At 57.8% G+C, this 15,845-nt stretch overlaps 1 protein-coding gene across 1 annotated transcript; it reads left to right on the top strand.

Annotated features, from left to right (window-relative positions):
* Window positions 1-203: 203 nt before the first annotated feature.
* ABCD1 (ATP binding cassette subfamily D member 1) lies at window positions 204-15,614 on the top strand. The gene is made up of 7 exons (XM_081808063.1): window positions 204-1,517; window positions 4,202-4,382; window positions 10,317-10,459; window positions 10,549-10,717; window positions 11,234-11,328; window positions 14,300-14,445; window positions 14,807-15,614. The coding sequence occupies exons 1-7, from the start codon at window positions 618-620 to the stop codon at window positions 15,102-15,104; spliced, it is 1,932 nt and encodes a 643-aa protein (XP_081664189.1). The 5' UTR covers window positions 204-617; the 3' UTR covers window positions 15,105-15,614.
* Window positions 15,615-15,845: the final 231 nt, after the last annotated feature.

Here is a 15,845-nt window from a genome sequence, read left to right as displayed (position 1 = left end):
GGGGCGGGGCCTTGGCGGGAAAGCCAGGGCCCGCTTCTCTGGCCCGCGCGGTCCTCCCACGTCTCAGTGGTTCGGGGAAGGGGCGGGGCCCAGTCGTGGGGCGAGAATGGGGTGGGGCTCGCCGCGCCCGGGCTCCGCCTCCCGCCCCTCCTCCGCCTCCTCCCTTTCCCCCCCCGACTTGCCCCTGGGGAGGGGTGGGTGGTGGAGTCACTGTCGGCTTCAGCCAGGCTGCGGAGCGGACGGACGCGCCTGGTGCCCCGGGGAGGGGCGCCACCAGGAGAGGAGGAGGAGGCGGAGGAGGAGGTGGAGAGGAAGAGACGCCCTCTCTGCTGACATCCCCCCTCCCCCCCGAGGCTCTGACCCCAGGGGCTAGGGGCCTGACAAGTTTCTCCACCTTGGCTGCCTGAAGAGGCCGCTACCCTGGAGGGCCCTGAGCCCACCGCACCAGGGGCCCCAGCACCGCCCCGGTGGCCTAACGCGACAGTCTCAGGGACCACTGCGAGGTTTCCAGTTGCCTAGACAAGGAGCCGGGGGTCAGAGCAACAACCCTTCCAGCCACCTGCCTCGACTTCTGCCTCAGGCACCAGTCCCAGCCCTGTGCATCCAACCCAGGTGACATGCCGGTACTCTCCACCTCCCGGTCCTCGCGGGTGACCACGCTGAAGCGCACAGCTCTGGTCCTGGCCCTCACGGCCTATGGAGCCCACAAAATCTACCCTTTGGTGCGGCAATACCTGGCTGCAACCAGGGGCCCTCAGGTACCAGCAGGGGAGTCCACGCAGGAGGTCTCTGGGGCCACAGCGGCCAAGGCCGGCGTGAACCGGGTGTTCTTGCAGCGGCTCTTGGGGCTCCTGCGGCTGCTCTTCCCCAGGACTCTGTGCCGGGAAACGGGGCTGCTGGCACTGCACTCGGCGTCCCTGGTGAGCCGGACTTTCCTGTCCGTGTATGTGGCCCGCCTGGACGGCCGGCTGGCCCGCTGCATCGTGCGCAAGGACCCACAGGCCTTCGGCTGGCAGCTCCTGCAGTGGCTCCTCATCGCTCTCCCTGCCACCTTCATCAACAGCGCCATCCGGTACCTAGAGGGCCAGCTGGCCCTGTCTTTCCGCAGCCGTCTAGTGGCCCACGCCTACAGGCTTTACTTCTCCCAGCAGACCTACTACAGAGTCAGCAACATGGACGGGCGGCTTCGCAACCCTGACCAGTCCCTGACGGAGGACGTGGTGGCCTTTGCAGCCTCTGTGGCCCACCTCTACTCCAACCTCACCAAGCCGCTCCTGGATGTTGCTGTGACCGCCTACACCCTGCTTCGAGCAGCCCGTTCCCGGGGGGCCGGCACAGCCTGGCCCTCGGCCATTGCTGGCCTCGTTGTGTTCCTCACAGCCAACGTGCTGCGAGCCTTCTCACCCAAGTTTGGCGAGCTGGTGGCAGAGGAGGCACGGAGGAAGGGAGAGCTGCGCTACATGCACTCTCGAGTGGTGGCCAACTCAGAGGAGATCGCCTTTTATGGGGGCCACGAGGTGGGGCAGGTCGGGGTACTGGGCACAGAAGAAAGCTTGTGGCTGGGAGGCCAGGGGGCAGGGCAGCCATGGACAGCGTGGAAAGTCCAGGTCTGGCTGGGGCTAATGCCAGAGGTGTGGGGAGGTCACAGAAGACGAAGACTGGGGACGGCAGGGCCTGGGGCAGCCCAGACGTAGGCTCAGAAAGGGAGAAGCAGGAAGGCTGGGTGGGGACTGCCCTGGGCCGGCTGCCGGCTTGCTCCAGGCCACTTCTGCTTCCTCTCCTCCTCCATGTGGTTGGCCTGGCCCTGGAGTTGTGGATCCTAGCGGTTTCAGATGCTGGAGCTCCTTGCCTGCTCCACTCCTACAGCCAGCCAGGAGGAGGCTCCTGCCATCTGGGAGCAGGGACAGTGGGACGCGCGGCCTCCTGCTGCCTGGCCCCTCGTGCCCCCCACCCCGCCCCGGGCCCTTTGAAGGCCAGCATCTGGCCAAGCTGGTGGGCCAGGCAGGCTGGCATTATGGGCATGACTCAGCCCAAGCGGGGGTTAACGAGCAGCACCCAGCGCCGCGGCCACAGCGGTGGCAGCGCTAGGTACTCGGGGTCAAAGCCTCCCCCACCTGAGCCCGCAGGCCAGCCTGGCTACCTGCTCGGCTGCCTCCCCAGGCCCCGGCTGCCTCCCCAGGCCCCGGGCCAGGGCTGCCTGGCCCAGGCCGCCAGCGCGGCGGGACGCACTTCCTGCCCGCCCAGCAGCCACCCTGCCCCCCACCCCCCGCGTGGCCGCCCTTCCGCCTGGGTCGCCGGCGCGCAGCTCCCCAGCAGGCCAGGCCTGCCGGGAGCCTGGTGCTGGGAAAGGTTACTCCGGGCCACTGCTCCCTTTATCTCGCCTCAGCCCCGCCCCTTCCTCCTGCCTGGGGCTGCAGCTGCCTCGGGCCCTGCTCTCTGCTTTCCGAGGGCTTCTCAAGGGAGGGGCACGGTGGCACCCGCCTCCTGAAGGCCTGTGTGTCCTGTCTTTGTCAGGTGGCCTCTTGTCCCCGGACCTTGCCTCATTGGCTGCACAGTGGGCAGAGGCCGTGATGTTTTTACAAAAAGGCTTGTCCCTAAACTCGGCAGAGGGGGCATCCCGGGTGTAGGCCGGGCTCCGGATTAGGAGCAAATGCCTGGTCTGCAGCCACAACCCATCTCCTCTCCCACATGCCGGACTGCAGGGCCTTGGCAGGCAGCCACCGCCTTGGGTGAGGCGCTTGGCACGTTATCCGCAGCTCCGTTGTCAGCCCCGGCGGGCACTCCTGCCAGCTCCCAGCACGAGCCTGGATTGCCAGGGTGCTCAGAGGAGGCGTGCTCACTTCAGGAACCAGGATTGGACTCAATGCAAAGGCAGTCCATGTGCCAGACCAGGATGGTGGGGGCAGGAGGGCCCTGGTGTATGTCCGCAGCCTGTCTCTTTTGACCTCGGCTAAAGGGCTGGAAAGTGGTGTGGGGTGATGGGTCCTCGTGGCGGGGGGGGTTGATTGCCTTTACTGTGCAGGCGTGTGGCTCGCCCCAGTTCCGCCAGCTGATGTCCCTATGGACATTGACCCAGGCTCCATTCAACAGGTTAGGGCAGAGGTGGCTGGCTGGCTGGAGGGCAGACGTCACGGTGTTCTGTTCTCATTGAGATCTCAGGGAGGAGGCTGATGTAGATTTCATTCGCGTGTGCGCGCTCACACATACATGCAAACTCTTGCTGGCTTGAGAGCAAGGTAAACCTTTCTTAGTAGGTCAAAGCGTCATTTATGAGAATCTGGTTCTCTCCTAATGGCTCTGCCAGGATGGTCCAAATTGCACACCTCTTGCTACCTCCAAGCGGTGTGAGCTTGGGCAGGTCCCTTTGCCTCTTGGGCTTTGGCGTCCCCAGTACAGTGGACATGAGAGTACACATACTGTTGCATGGGATGAGAGTCAAGTGGAGAGTCAGGTGTGAAAGTACTGGACAAAGGAGATGGTGCCAGGCTGGGCAGCTGTGCTCAGCTGGCGGTGGGAGGCAGGCCTGGGGCACACCCCCCTGTAATGAGCCAAGAAACCCACAACCTAATGGCCACCCTGCCACGACCCAGTTCCTGCCACCTCTGTGTCCGCAGCCTGAAGTTGCGGGTGGTCTGGCCAGTGCGGGCATGGGGAGGGAAGGGCAGGGCTGGCTTGGGAGCCTGCCCTCCAGGTTTCTGTGGGAGAATGCAGTGTAGGGTCCTCATCCAGGGGGACCCTGGGCAGGTTGGGGAGGCGGGGCCAAAGTAGAGACTCTGGAACCGAGTTCCTCAAAACCAAGTACTGCCTTTTGCTTTCCTGAGCTGCCCTTTGCTTAGTTCAGGCCAGCAGCCCCCAGCAATTGCCCAAAGATGTCCCGAAGCGGTGCAGGGCAAAGAGAGGGGCATGGTAAGTGTCCCAACTAGAGAGGTAGTGGAAAGAAGGGATGGGAATGGGCCTAAGAAGGTGGGGGTGACGAGTCCCTTCTTCGTTACGACTGTCCCCTGGTACTATGACGTCAGGTGGTCCCAAAGCTTGAAAACTGGCCCCTGTAAATATGGCCCAGTCGTAACCCCCAGCCCTTGACCTTGTCCTGGCCATCAAATTTCATAGCATGTATGCGTGGTGCTTGGAGACTCTTGTGGCCCCTGTGGTAGTTACCATGAGGCCTTTTGGTCTCTCTTTGTCACCCCCACCCCCGCAGGTGGAGTTAGCCCTGCTGCAGCACTCCTACCAGGACCTGGCTTCGCAGATTAACCTTATCCTGCTGGAACGCCTGTGGTACATCATGCTGGAGCAGTTCCTCATGAAGTATGTGTGGAGCGCCTCGGGCCTGCTCATGGTGGCCGTGCCCATAATCACTGCCACCGGCTATTCGGAGTCAGGTGAGAGCCACGGCTGCCAAAGGGGCGGGGGCAGGGACCCTCTCCTGTCCTCCTGGATCACTACGTGCTAGGCTTGGGAGGCCCTGGGGCTTGGCTGACCTACCTGCGCCTTCTGCTAGGGCCTTGAGGCCCAGCCGGTATCCTGAGCTCAGCAAAAGTCACACTCTCCTGGAGCTCCTGGTTGCCCTCTGCTTGGCGTGTGTCTTCCCTTGACAGCATTTCACACTCCTCGGTACCACTCAGCTGAGCTGGGGACTGGGAATCAGGAAGCCCTTATGTCCCTTCCTCAGACGCACGCACCCTTGCCCACCTGGTCCTGTCCTTGGCTCACTGCGACCCGGGAGTGGGAGGATAGGGAAGTAGCTTCAGCTCCTTCATTGCCTGGGCCTTGGCTTTCCTGTGCCTAAAACAACTCTAGTAGGTTGCAGCGGGTATAGACCTTGGCCCTAAGGCCTGGGGTGGGGGTGAAGGGAGACAAGAAAGCCTACCTTGCTTGTCACTTGAGCTAGTGCATCATCAGGATTCCCATTTTGTCCTTTAGAACATTCTAATTCAGGGCCCAGCCACGCTGATGTTTGATGGAGCTCAGCGTCAAGTTTGCTTTCCTGTTGTTTTGATGCCTGGCTATTGCTTTATTGGGTCAATGTGGGTTTAAATTCACCCCTCTGGTTACCGATTTCTGTGCTCACCGGTCCTTTTCCACAGCCCAGTTGCCTTCTTCCAGATAGATATCTTCTAGAAGTTCTTTCTGCAAGGCTTTCGTCATGGGAACTTTGAGATTATCTTGTTGTGTGAAACATCTTTATTTTACTCTTTTCCCAGACTAAAGTTTAGTTGGGTGTGGGAGTCAAGGCGGACAGTTACTTTCTCCCAGCCCCTTGACAATATCCCATTGTCTCTGTTGGACAATCTGTTATCAGCTTCAGTGCCTCTGGCAGCCTGCATTGTCTCTCTGGTTACTTTTAGACTTTCTTCTCTGGCATCCTGCAGTGTCCCTATGAAGTGTTTACCTGTAGGTGTCTGTTTGTCCTGCTTGAGATTTGTTGTATGGCCTTCATATATTCAGATTTTTCCATCATTCCGGAAATTTCTCAGCTATTATCTTTTCAAATATTGCCTTGGTCTTGTCCTTTTACTCTTTTCTTCTCATTCTCTCCTTTGCGACTCTTCACCACTTGGCTGTCTCCCACCTAGCACCGTGCTGAATTAGGGGCACTGTCTGCAGATCTTTTATGCTCACTGGTCCATCCGTTTTCTCTTCAGCAGCATCTGATTTGAATTTTTTTTCTTTTTTTTTAAAGATTGTATTTATTTATTTGACGGAGACAGACACAGCGAGAGCGGGAACACAAGCAGGGGGAGTGGGGGAGGGAGAAGAAGGCCTCCCGCCGAGCAGGGAGCCCCATGCGGGGCTCAATCCCAGGAGCCTGGGATCATGACCTGAGCCGAAGGCAGACGCTTAACGACTGAGCCACCCAGGCACCCCTTGAATTTTTTTTTTCAATTTCAGTGACTATTTCTATAAGTTCTATTTGCTTCTCTTTCACACAAAAATGTGAAAACAGACATTTTTCTTTTCAAATAGGAATTTTAAACTGTTTTCGTAAGTGTCTGCTTTTCTCATCTTTTGGACTGCTCCTTTTTATGCTCCATGGTCTCTATCCAACGATTTGATTATCAGAATTCTTGGGGATCTAGGCCAGCCTTATCTTCCATCTGCTGCTCTTCACTCATGGTAGATTGTTTCCCTGTGGGTTTTGCAACCAGACTTCCGTGGGAACCCTGAGTGGCCTAACCCGAGGGGTCATTCCCCAGCACGGTGTGTATTTGCTTGTGCTTGGGCCACGCATGCCTGCCCAGGCAATTAATCACTTGAAGGCCATTTTACCTTAGCTTCTCAGCTTGGAGAAGAGGGCTTCCTGAACTTGGAGATGGTATTAATTTGAACTCCGGACACATAATTACAGATTCTTAGAGGAGACCTTTTCTTTAGTGCACCTAGAGCCCCAGCTGCACAAGAGAAACCTCTCTGTGTTCTCCCATCCTGGTTGCTGGCTTCTCTTTGTGTTCCTGGAAGTTTCCCTTGCTTTCCTTGGAGCACAGCTCTGCTTGAAAAGGTGTCATACTTTGAAGCACCCGGCTGGCTCAGTTGGTGGAGCGTGCGACTCTTGATCTCCAGGTCGTGAGTTGGAGCCCCAATGTTGGGTGTAAAGCTTACTTAAAAAAAATAAAATATATTTTAAAAATTAAAAAAATTAAAGGTGTTATATTTTATGCAATTTGGTAGTAAAAGGGTTTTATTTTTTTTTTTTAAGATTTTATTTATTTTTTTGAGAGAGAGAGAGAGAGCACGCACACACAAGCAGGGGGAGCAGCAGGTAGAGGGAGAAACAGGCTCCCCACTGAGCAAGGAGCCCGATGCGGGGCTCGATCCTAGGACCCTGGGATCATGACCTGAGCCCAAGGCAGACGCTCAACCGACTGAGCCACCCAGGCGCCCAGTAAGAGGGTTTTCAATTGCATGTAAAGAGAGAGAGCCTGACTTGTTTCAGAGCCGAAGTCTCTGATTCTCTCTCTATTTGTGTCTCTACCTTGGGGTTTCTGTATCCTCAACTGTCCTTCTCTGGGTAACCCCCAAGGGGAAGGATCTAAATGGAGGGGGATTATTACTTTCCACCGCAAAGGCCTTACATAAAGGGTGGCCTTGATTTAGGCCCAGGCGCCAGACCCAGTCAGCACCCCTGGCCTGGAACATGGGAATCCACCCACGAGGAAACCGACCTGTGGTTTTTGTGAGGAAGCGCCTGCAGCTACTTTCCTCTACAGGTGGCCTTGGGGCCCATCTAGTCCCCAAGGCCTCTCCTTCCTCTGAAAGCCTAGGACTTTCTGGAGACTCTGCTACACCAGACTTTGTGGGCAATTCAAAGAAGATGAGCTCTTGTCCCTGGCCTCATGGCCCTTTATAGTTAGTTACCTGTGAAAATGTGAAACACTCACTCTTCTGTCTTGCTGGCCTCCTCGCTATTCCCCGGAAGCAGTGCTTCTGCCCCCGGGCCCTCGCAAGCGCCACTAGCTCTTCCAGGAACCCTCTTTCCTCTGCCGAGACCACCGCCCCCACCATCCTCTTCCCCTTCCCCGCGGCGCTGCTCTCCCAACGCCACACACCCTGTCTGCTCTACTTCTCTATTTCGTTTATTGTCACTCTGCCACTTTAGGCTGTGCATGCTCCATGGAGGCCGGGATTTTTGTCTGTTTTGTCCTTGCTGTGTCCCTAGTACCCAGGGATTAGTGAGGGCTCTGGGTGCTTCGAGGAGGCTGAAAGCCCTGGGGACCTATAGGAGGAGGCAGACACTTACCAGTGGGGGAAAATTTCGATACCTTTGCCCTTCTAGCCTGCTGGAGCTGCAAGGCTGGAGGGCCCAGAGGGAGAATGGCCTTGCCCTGAACAGCTTGCCTGGCATCCTGCCCCTGGGCCCTGGTCTTAGCTGCCTTAGCCTCTGAGGGAACCTACAGAGGGCAGTCAGTTCTGTCTCCAGGGAGGTACCAGCTGTTGCCAGGATGCCCCCAGCAACTACAAACCCTTTCCCTTAGTGTGTAGTCCCTCTCTGGCTTTTAGGACATCTGGGGAGGACAGTTTATGTCCCCCCTGCATGTTGGAGGCTATGTCAATGGGGGGCACAGTGGGAAGGCAGGCCCAGGACCATAAACTGTCAGGATTAACCCCCTCCCCACCCCATCCTATTCCCTGGATTCCTGGTTCAGGCCCAAGAAAAGGCAATGCAAGGCAGTCAGGCCATCGATCCCATGCCTTTTCCACCCGGTACTGCCCGGGAGGCCATCTGCCCTGAGCTGGCTTCCTGCCCCTTGCCACCCCACCCCTGCCATCATGTCCCTGAGGCTTCCATCTTGAATTGACATATGCCCCTGGGTAGAGTCCTTGGGCCCTTCACAGGACTTTTCTTCCTACCACTTTGGCCCCAGGAGCCTCAGCTTCCCCTGGATACTCCAGTGGGCACTGCTCACTCTCCCACATCTCAGGACCCTCAGAGTCAGCTGCCCCCTTGCTCCCCATCACCATTTCCAGCACATTCCTTGTGTGAAAGCCCTGCCTTCCTGGGAGCTCTAAGGGTCAGGGGAGTCAAAACCACTGACAGAAGATGATTGAAGTAAGCAGCCACAGGGTCTAGACTGAAACAGAAAAGCAAGTCAAGACAGAAACAGGCTCCCAGGGAGAAAGAGAGGCATCAAGGATGACCGTTCTCAGAGAGGCCCCAGAATACAGTGTCGAGGGGTGAGCTAAGGGAGAAATGGGGGTAACAGTGGAGGTCCAAAAGGGACATTTGTGTTGGAAAGACTCAGGGGTACAACAGGTCTGGGGGTTGGATGATGAGGTGCAGGTGTGCCCCGAGAGGGGCTGCCGTCATTAGTATAAGACAGAGGGAGGACAGTTTAGGGGAAAGGAGCTGGTTCTGCCCAAAAAGAAAGCCAAATGCCTAATGGCTCAATTTCTTATCCAGATTATTGAGATATAATTAACATACCATACAATTCGGCCTTTTAAAGTGTGTAATTAAGTGGTTCTTTTTTTTAAAAAGATTTTATTTATTTATTTGAGAGAGAGAGACACAGCGAGAGAGGGAACACAAGCAGGGAGAGTGGGAGAGGGAGAAGCAGGCTTCCCGCGGAGCAGGGAGCCCGATGCGGGGCTCGATCCCAGGACCCTGGGATCGTGACCTGAGCCGAAGGCAGACGCTTAATGACTGAGCCACCCAGGCGCCCCTAATTAAGTGGTTCTTAATATATTGATGAAATTGTGCAACCATCACCACTAAGTCCAAAACATCGTCATCACCGCAGAAAGAAACCCTAGACTCATTAGCAGTCACTCCCTCCCCAGCACTCCCCGGCCCCCAACACCGACTCATCTTTCTGTTGCTATGGATCGTTGGCCTCTCATGGACATTTCACATGAATGGAATCACACAATCTGTGGCCTTTGGTGTCGGCCTTCTCTCACTCAGCATCACGTTTTCAAGGTTCATCCACACTGTAGGGTGAATCGGCACTTCACTGCCTTTTACGGCCAAATAATATTGCATTATATACACGTATCACAGTGTCTATGCATCTGTCCGTTGATGGACATTTGGGTCGTTTGCCCCTTTTGATGATTATGAATAGTGCTGCTGTGATCACCTGTGTACAAGTTTTCATGTGAACGTGTATTTTTTGTTTCTCGTGGATGCATACCCGGGAGTGAAATTGCTGGGGCCTGTGGTAACTCTTGGTTGAACTTTTTGCGAACTGGCCGACCGGTTTCCACATGGGCTGCGCCCTTTTACAGCCCCACCAGCCATCCTAGTGGGTGTGAAGTAGTATCTCATTGTGGTTTTGATTTATGTTTCTCTGATGACTAATAATGTTGAGCGTCTTTTCATGTGCTTATTGGCCATTTGGAGATCTAGGAAATACAGTAGAATTGTCTATTCAGATCCTTTGCCCATGGTTTCATTGGGTTTTCTTTGTTGTTGAATGGGAAAAGTTTTTTTACATATTCTGGATACGAAACCCTTATCGGATATGTGATTTGCAGATGTTTTCTCCCAGTCTGTAGGTTGCCTTTTCGCTTTTTGGATGGTTCCTTTGGATGCCCGAAAAGTTTAAATTTTGATGAAGCTCATTTATCTGGTTTTCTTCTGTTGCCTGTGCCATACATAATCCGAGCTCACAAAGACGTACAGCTGCTTTCTCCCAAGAGTTTTATAGTCTCAGCTCTTCCATGAGTTAGTTTTTGCAGGTGGTGTGAGGTAGGGGTCATTCTTTTGCAAGTGGACACCCGGTAGTCCCAGCACCATCTGCCGGAGAGATTCGTCTTTCCCCTAGTGAGTCCATTTTGATTTTCCACGGTCCCCTCCTTCCCACTGTGTTCCGTAGACTTGGAGGCAGTGAAGAAGGCAGCTTTGGAGATGAAGGAGGAGGAGCTCGTGAGTGAGCGCACAGAGGCCTTCACCATTGCCCGCAACCTCCTCACAGCTGCTGCGGATGCCATCGAGCGGATCATGTCATCCTACAAGGAGGTACCCCCCCGCCCAGCACCGCTCCCCCCGCCATGCCTCCACCCCTCCCCCAGCTGGTAGCGTCTGAGCCAGGGTCACCCTCCCCGCAGGTGACAGAGCTGGCCGGCTACACAGCCCGAGTATACGAGATGTTCCAGGTATTCGAAGATGTCCAGCACTGCCATTTCAAGAGGCCCGGGGAGCCGGAGGACCCTCAGGCAGGGCCCGGGGCTGTGGCCAGGTCTGGTGTCCGTGTAGAGGGGCCCCTGCAGATCCGAGGTAAGGGCACCCTCCCCCCAGACGCCCCCCCCCCAGAAGGCAGGGTCTTTGAGCTGTGCCCCTGCAACCTTCTTTCCCAGAGCAGTAGCTGCCAGCCAAGCCCCTCACTTGCCGGTGCCTTCCCAGGGCTCTGGCCAAGATTTCTCTTATTTCTCTTTGCAAAAGAAGGAGATGCAGTCCCTGAGTAGAGGGGATCACTCTCCCATGTGGGCAGCAAGAGAAAGTTCAAGACCACAGCAGGGGCCAGTGTCAGAGGGTTTTACAGCGTAAGGGTGGACTCCATGCCTCGGGTTCCAGAAGCCAGAGAATTGACATTGCCCCTCCCCTGCCCAGAGCACAGCACCAGACACTGTTTGGGGATGGGCTCACGGAAGACCCACCATATTCCCGAGGGGCCCCAGACCACACACTGGCGTGCTATTGCGGGGGGGGCGGGGGGATGGGCACGTGGAATCCACCAGAAGGCAGAGGGGGTGTTGCTGCTCCCTGTATTCCCTCATTGCATTCTCTCTCCAGGCCAAGTGGTAGATGTGGAACAGGGAATTATTTGTGAGAACATCCCCATCATCACGCCCACGGGAGAGGTGGTGGTGGCCAGCCTCAATATCAGGGTAGGTCAAGTATGGGACAGGGTGGGGGGTGGGTTGCCTGACCCAGGAGTGTTGGCTGAGCTGGGCTGAGCTACAGGACCCTGGGCTTGGCCTTCTGCATCTGCAAGCCCCAACCTTTGGTGTCTGGCCTACTGGGCCTGCATACGTTGTCATTCCCCAGATCCACTTGGCAGGTGGGCTAAGGTCCAGGTGAAACGCGAACATGTCTCTGATTGTTGGTTCTGTCACAGTGCAGTCATAAAATGACTAGCGATTACCAAGAGTAGCGAAGGGTCATCCAAGGGCTCCTGGCCCTGGCCCCGGCCCCATCGTTGCCACCTCCCACCCCCATCCCTGAGAAGCCCAGGACTTGGGGACTCAGGTTCAACTCCAACTATGGTGGAATAGATTCCTCCAGTGACCTGGGCTTAGGGTCCCACCCATCTGCTTCAAGAAGCCCCCAGTGTAGGTGTGTGCTGGGAACAGCCTGGCCCACTGGGAGGGCTCTCAGCCACTACAGAGGCTGTCTGTGGGAAGGAAGCCCTGGTGGCCAACCCCCACCAGTCACCTGTGTCCCTAGCCAGAGCTTTGGACAGGGTCAGGCAATGATGGAATGAAGGAGAGACCTGTGGTGGCAGGGTCAGTGTAAGAAGCGAGAGGGAGTCATTCATTCATCCCTGGGCTGGGCACTGGGAACCAGAGGTAAGCTGGAGGGGCACTGCCCTCAGGAAGCCCTATGCCGGGTCCCCTAAACATTGCAAAGGTCCCCGGTTAGCTGCCCAGGATCCTATGGGGGCCACAGGAAGGGTGGTCCCGTCCCTGAGGTGAGTAGAGGTCACCGGAAGCTTCGCCCAGGAGCCTCAGGGTGGATGGGCAGCATGAGGAAGAAGGCGTCCCCCAGCAGGCAGGCAGAGGAAAGGTAGTGAAGTGGCAGGAGCATGGAGCTGGGGGACCTTGGGGCCTTGTGAGCCTGGCTGCAGAGCTGGGTCCGTTGGAGCCATGGCTGGGCAGGGAGTTACTGGGAAGAGGCAAGTGGAGGGTCAGTGCCTGGTGGTGCAAGTGGAGGCTCCTTTCCTCGATCCACTGAGAGGGGTCCTGAGAGCCAGCTGGAGGCCGGGCACATTTCGTTACCCAGGCAACGTGGGACAGTGCTGTGATCCCCATCGCCCCTGGCCGCGGCCACTCTTGGGGTGTGGCAGGGAGCCACCAATGGCTGGTTCATCCAAGGCGAACAATTTCCCTGCAGGCCCAGTGGCAGCCAAGTAGGCAAAGACCAGGGGCCCTGGCTTGCCAGGGCGCAACTGGTGAGGGAGCAAGGTCGGGTGAGGAGGGGTGACTGGGACAGAAGAGCTGGGGTGGGGGTGACTGGGACAGAAGAGCTGGGGTGGGAGGCGAGGCGGAAGCCAGCCTCTGGGGCTGGGAGACGTGGGGGAAGGCAGGGGAGCAGTTCCCAGTCATGATCGGCCAGGCGGTGGGGCAAGAAGGTTGGCGGAAGAGGGAGAGGCACAGGGAAGGGGACCAGGGAGGCTGGCTGACTGGGGGAGAGCCAGGCCTGACACACTGGCCCCTGTACATCAATCATGGAAGAGGGGGGCCCATCCCCCCGCCCCCCGCGAGGGCGTTTACAGTGTAACAGGACCACACAGTGAGGGGCTCAAACAGCAGGAGTGGCTTCTCTCCCCGTTTTGGAGGCCAGAAGGCCAAATTGGGGTGCTGCGGGAGAGTCTGCTTCAGGCCCCCTCCGAGTTTGGGTGCTTTACTGGCCATCAGTGGTGTTCCTGGGCTTGCGGAAGCCTCACGTCAATCTCTGCCCTCCTCCTCACATGGCCTTCTCCCTGTGTGCATGTCTCTGTGTCCAAATGACTCCTTTTGATAAGGACACCAGTCACGTTGGATTAGGGGCCCACCCACTCCAGGAACACCTCATCTAAATTTTTTTTTTTAATAGAATCTTTTTTTTTTTAAAGATTTTGATTTATTTATTTGAGCGAGAGAGAGCACAAGCAGGGGTAGGGGCAGGCAGAGGGGGAAGCAGGCCTCCCGCTGAGCAGGGAGCGCGACGCGGGGCTCGATCCTGGGACCCCGGGATCATGACCCGAGCCGAAGGCAGAGGCTCAACCGACGGAGCCACCCGGGCGCCCCGGACCTCATCTAAATTTAACTAATTACATTTGCAAAGTCTCTTTTTCCAAATAAGGTCACACTCTGAGGTCTTGGGGCACCGCTCAATCCATAACAGTGCCTCCCTCAGAGCTCGTGGGGACTGCACAGTATTGACGCTGTTATGTCACACCCTGCGAGAGCGGAACTCACCATGGCGATGGGGGAGGGGGGCTGTGCCCCGGGTGCCCTGCCGTCTGACCCCCTCCTTCTTGCACACTCCCCCCCAAGCTCAGCTGGCCTTTTTCTTACAGCAGGCATTTCCATAAGACCAGCGGGCACCATGTAATCGGCTAACTGGGGAGCCCGAGGCCCTTGACGCTGAGCCCAGGGGTCACAGAGGCATCTGCCCAGCACCCTAGTACCTGTGGGGACAGAGAGAGGCCCACGAGGGCAGGAAGATTGGCCAGGCATTAGGAACAGACAGAGTTGGGGGTTCGTACTGTCCACCTAGAACTCGAAAGAAAGCACCTTTCCCGGGACCGTTCCTCAAGGGACAGCAAGTCTGCTGGGGAAGCGAAGACGCTGGGAGTCCTAGTGACGTGGGACGGCAGGGGAGAGAGGGTGACATTGGCCTTCTGGGGCCTTCCTCATGCTGGCCCCATGCTCTCCGGTGCATGTCAGGGGCTTAGGGGCCAGGCCAGGACCCAAAACAGGTGTTTGGTTGGGGCTCCGGATGCCAGACGTCATCCTTCAGGCCCCGCTGTCCCTTACCAAGAGACTGAGAGTGGCCCACCTCCCGGCCTGGGTGCGGACCCGAGCGTGGGCCACAGTTGGGAGGAGGGAGGTCCACGCAGGCCCCCTCTGTCGGGTACCAGCGCTGCCTCCACAGGTGGAAGAGGGCATGCACCTGCTCATCACCGGCCCCAACGGTTGCGGCAAGAGTTCTCTCTTCCGGATCCTTGGCGGTCTCTGGCCCACGTACGGTGGCGTGCTCTACAAGCCCCCGCCGCAGCGCATGTTCTACATCCCTCAGAGGTGAGGGGGCGGGGACGGAGCCTGGCCCCTACCCCTTCCCACCCCGGAGATGGCAGGGCTTGGGGCATCAGGAGAGCACAGCGTCCGAGGGGCGACGGGGCCTCCCCCTGCCGTCCGGCCGTGGCCGTGGCCGTGGCCGTGTGATGCGCGTGCGCACATGCGGTGTACGGTGTGGGGCTGTGTTGGCGCACGCGCACAGCGTGTGGTGTGCATGCAGGGCGGCTGGTGGTGGGGGTCTGCGGGCTTCGAGTCGGCCCTGCCCCCCGGCGGCCAGGGCCCATGACAGAGCCTGCTCAGGCACAGGGCTTCAGCAGGGAGGTAGGGCCAGGCCCGCCCTTGCTGACGTGCGGCATTCCGGCAGGCCCTACATGTCCGTGGGCTCCTTGCGGGACCAGGTGATCTACCCAGACTCCGTGGACGACATGCGAAGGAAAGGCTATTCGGAGCAGCACCTGGAAGCCATTCTGGACATCGTGCACCTGAACCACATCCTGCAGCGGGAAGGAGGTAGGGGAGGACGTGGCCAGGGAGGGAGCCCTAGATTGGTTGCCCTTGTCCCAAGATTCAGCTGGGGAATCTGCTGTTACCCTCGCCCCTGCCTCCCTCTTGGCCCCCGAGGGATGAAGATGACCCTGACATCCAGGAGTCCAAAGTGCTAGGTGCCCAAGAAAGCCCCACCCATCAGGGCAGCCCTGAGCTCCCTAGGCCCGGGAGGCCAGGCACAGCAGGAGGTGTCCAGCAGGGGGCGCTCATTTTGGCCCTGGACACCCTCTCCAGGCTCTGGGGCTCAGTGGCAGGGAGGGCCCTGTGGGCCAGGCGGGGAGAGCCCGGGCTTTCCCTGACAGTGAAGGAAGCCTTTGGAAGGCCTTAGGCAGGGAAGTGACAGGTTGGTGTCACATTTTAGCAAGAGGACAGACCCTGGGCATGAGCAGGGCAGCTGGGGAGAAGGTGAGCCCAGGGTGTGTGTGCAGCGAGCCTCTAGCATGGGAGGCAGGACAGAGCCAGAGGGGACGCTTGGGTTTCTGGCTTGAGCCTGGGAGGTGCCATCCCCTGGAAAGGAGCCTGCAGGACTGGAGGGACAGGCTGGTAGCAAGAGAAGGCATTGGTCGGGCTTACCAGGTTTGTCTGCAAATGCCTGCTGTGCCCAGAGAGGGGGAGGAGGGGAGGGCAGCCCAGCTGCCGGGTGGGGGGAAACCAAGGTGGGGCTGGACTCAATTTTCTTAGTGAAATCTGAAAAGCAGGTTTAACTTCCTGCCTCCATCACTTGGGGGGAGCTTGACCAGCCACCCTGTGCCCGGGAGTGCACCCCTCCTCCTATCTTCCAGGAGTGCCCTGGGCCCCTGGGGCCTACCATCACAACCTATCAGCATTGAGTTCAGCTGGGAGTAACAGAACCCCCT

This window comes from Leptonychotes weddellii, chromosome X (assembly GCF_054177405.1).
Source record: "Leptonychotes weddellii isolate Sample4059 chromosome X, ASM5417740v2, whole genome shotgun sequence".
NCBI lineage: Eukaryota > Metazoa > Chordata > Mammalia > Carnivora > Phocidae > Leptonychotes > Leptonychotes weddellii.
Note: the sequence above shows the minus strand (reverse complement) of the source record. Positions and strands in the feature narration are given on the sequence as shown.

What these genes read in the sequence shown, in the direction of transcription:
- ABCD1 (XM_081808063.1), top strand. Translation starts at nt 618, where the DNA reads ATGCCGGTACTCTCCACCTCCCGGTCCTCGCGGGTGACCACGCTGAAG. An exon ending in TCATGTCATCCTACAAGGAG is followed by an intron (nt 10,460 to 10,548) that starts GTACCCCCCCGC and finishes CCCTCCCCGCAG; the next exon opens with GTGACAGAGCTGGCCGGCTA. An exon ending in GGGGCCCCTGCAGATCCGAG is followed by an intron (nt 10,718 to 11,233) that starts GTAAGGGCACCC and finishes TTCTCTCTCCAG; the next exon opens with GCCAAGTGGTAGATGTGGAA.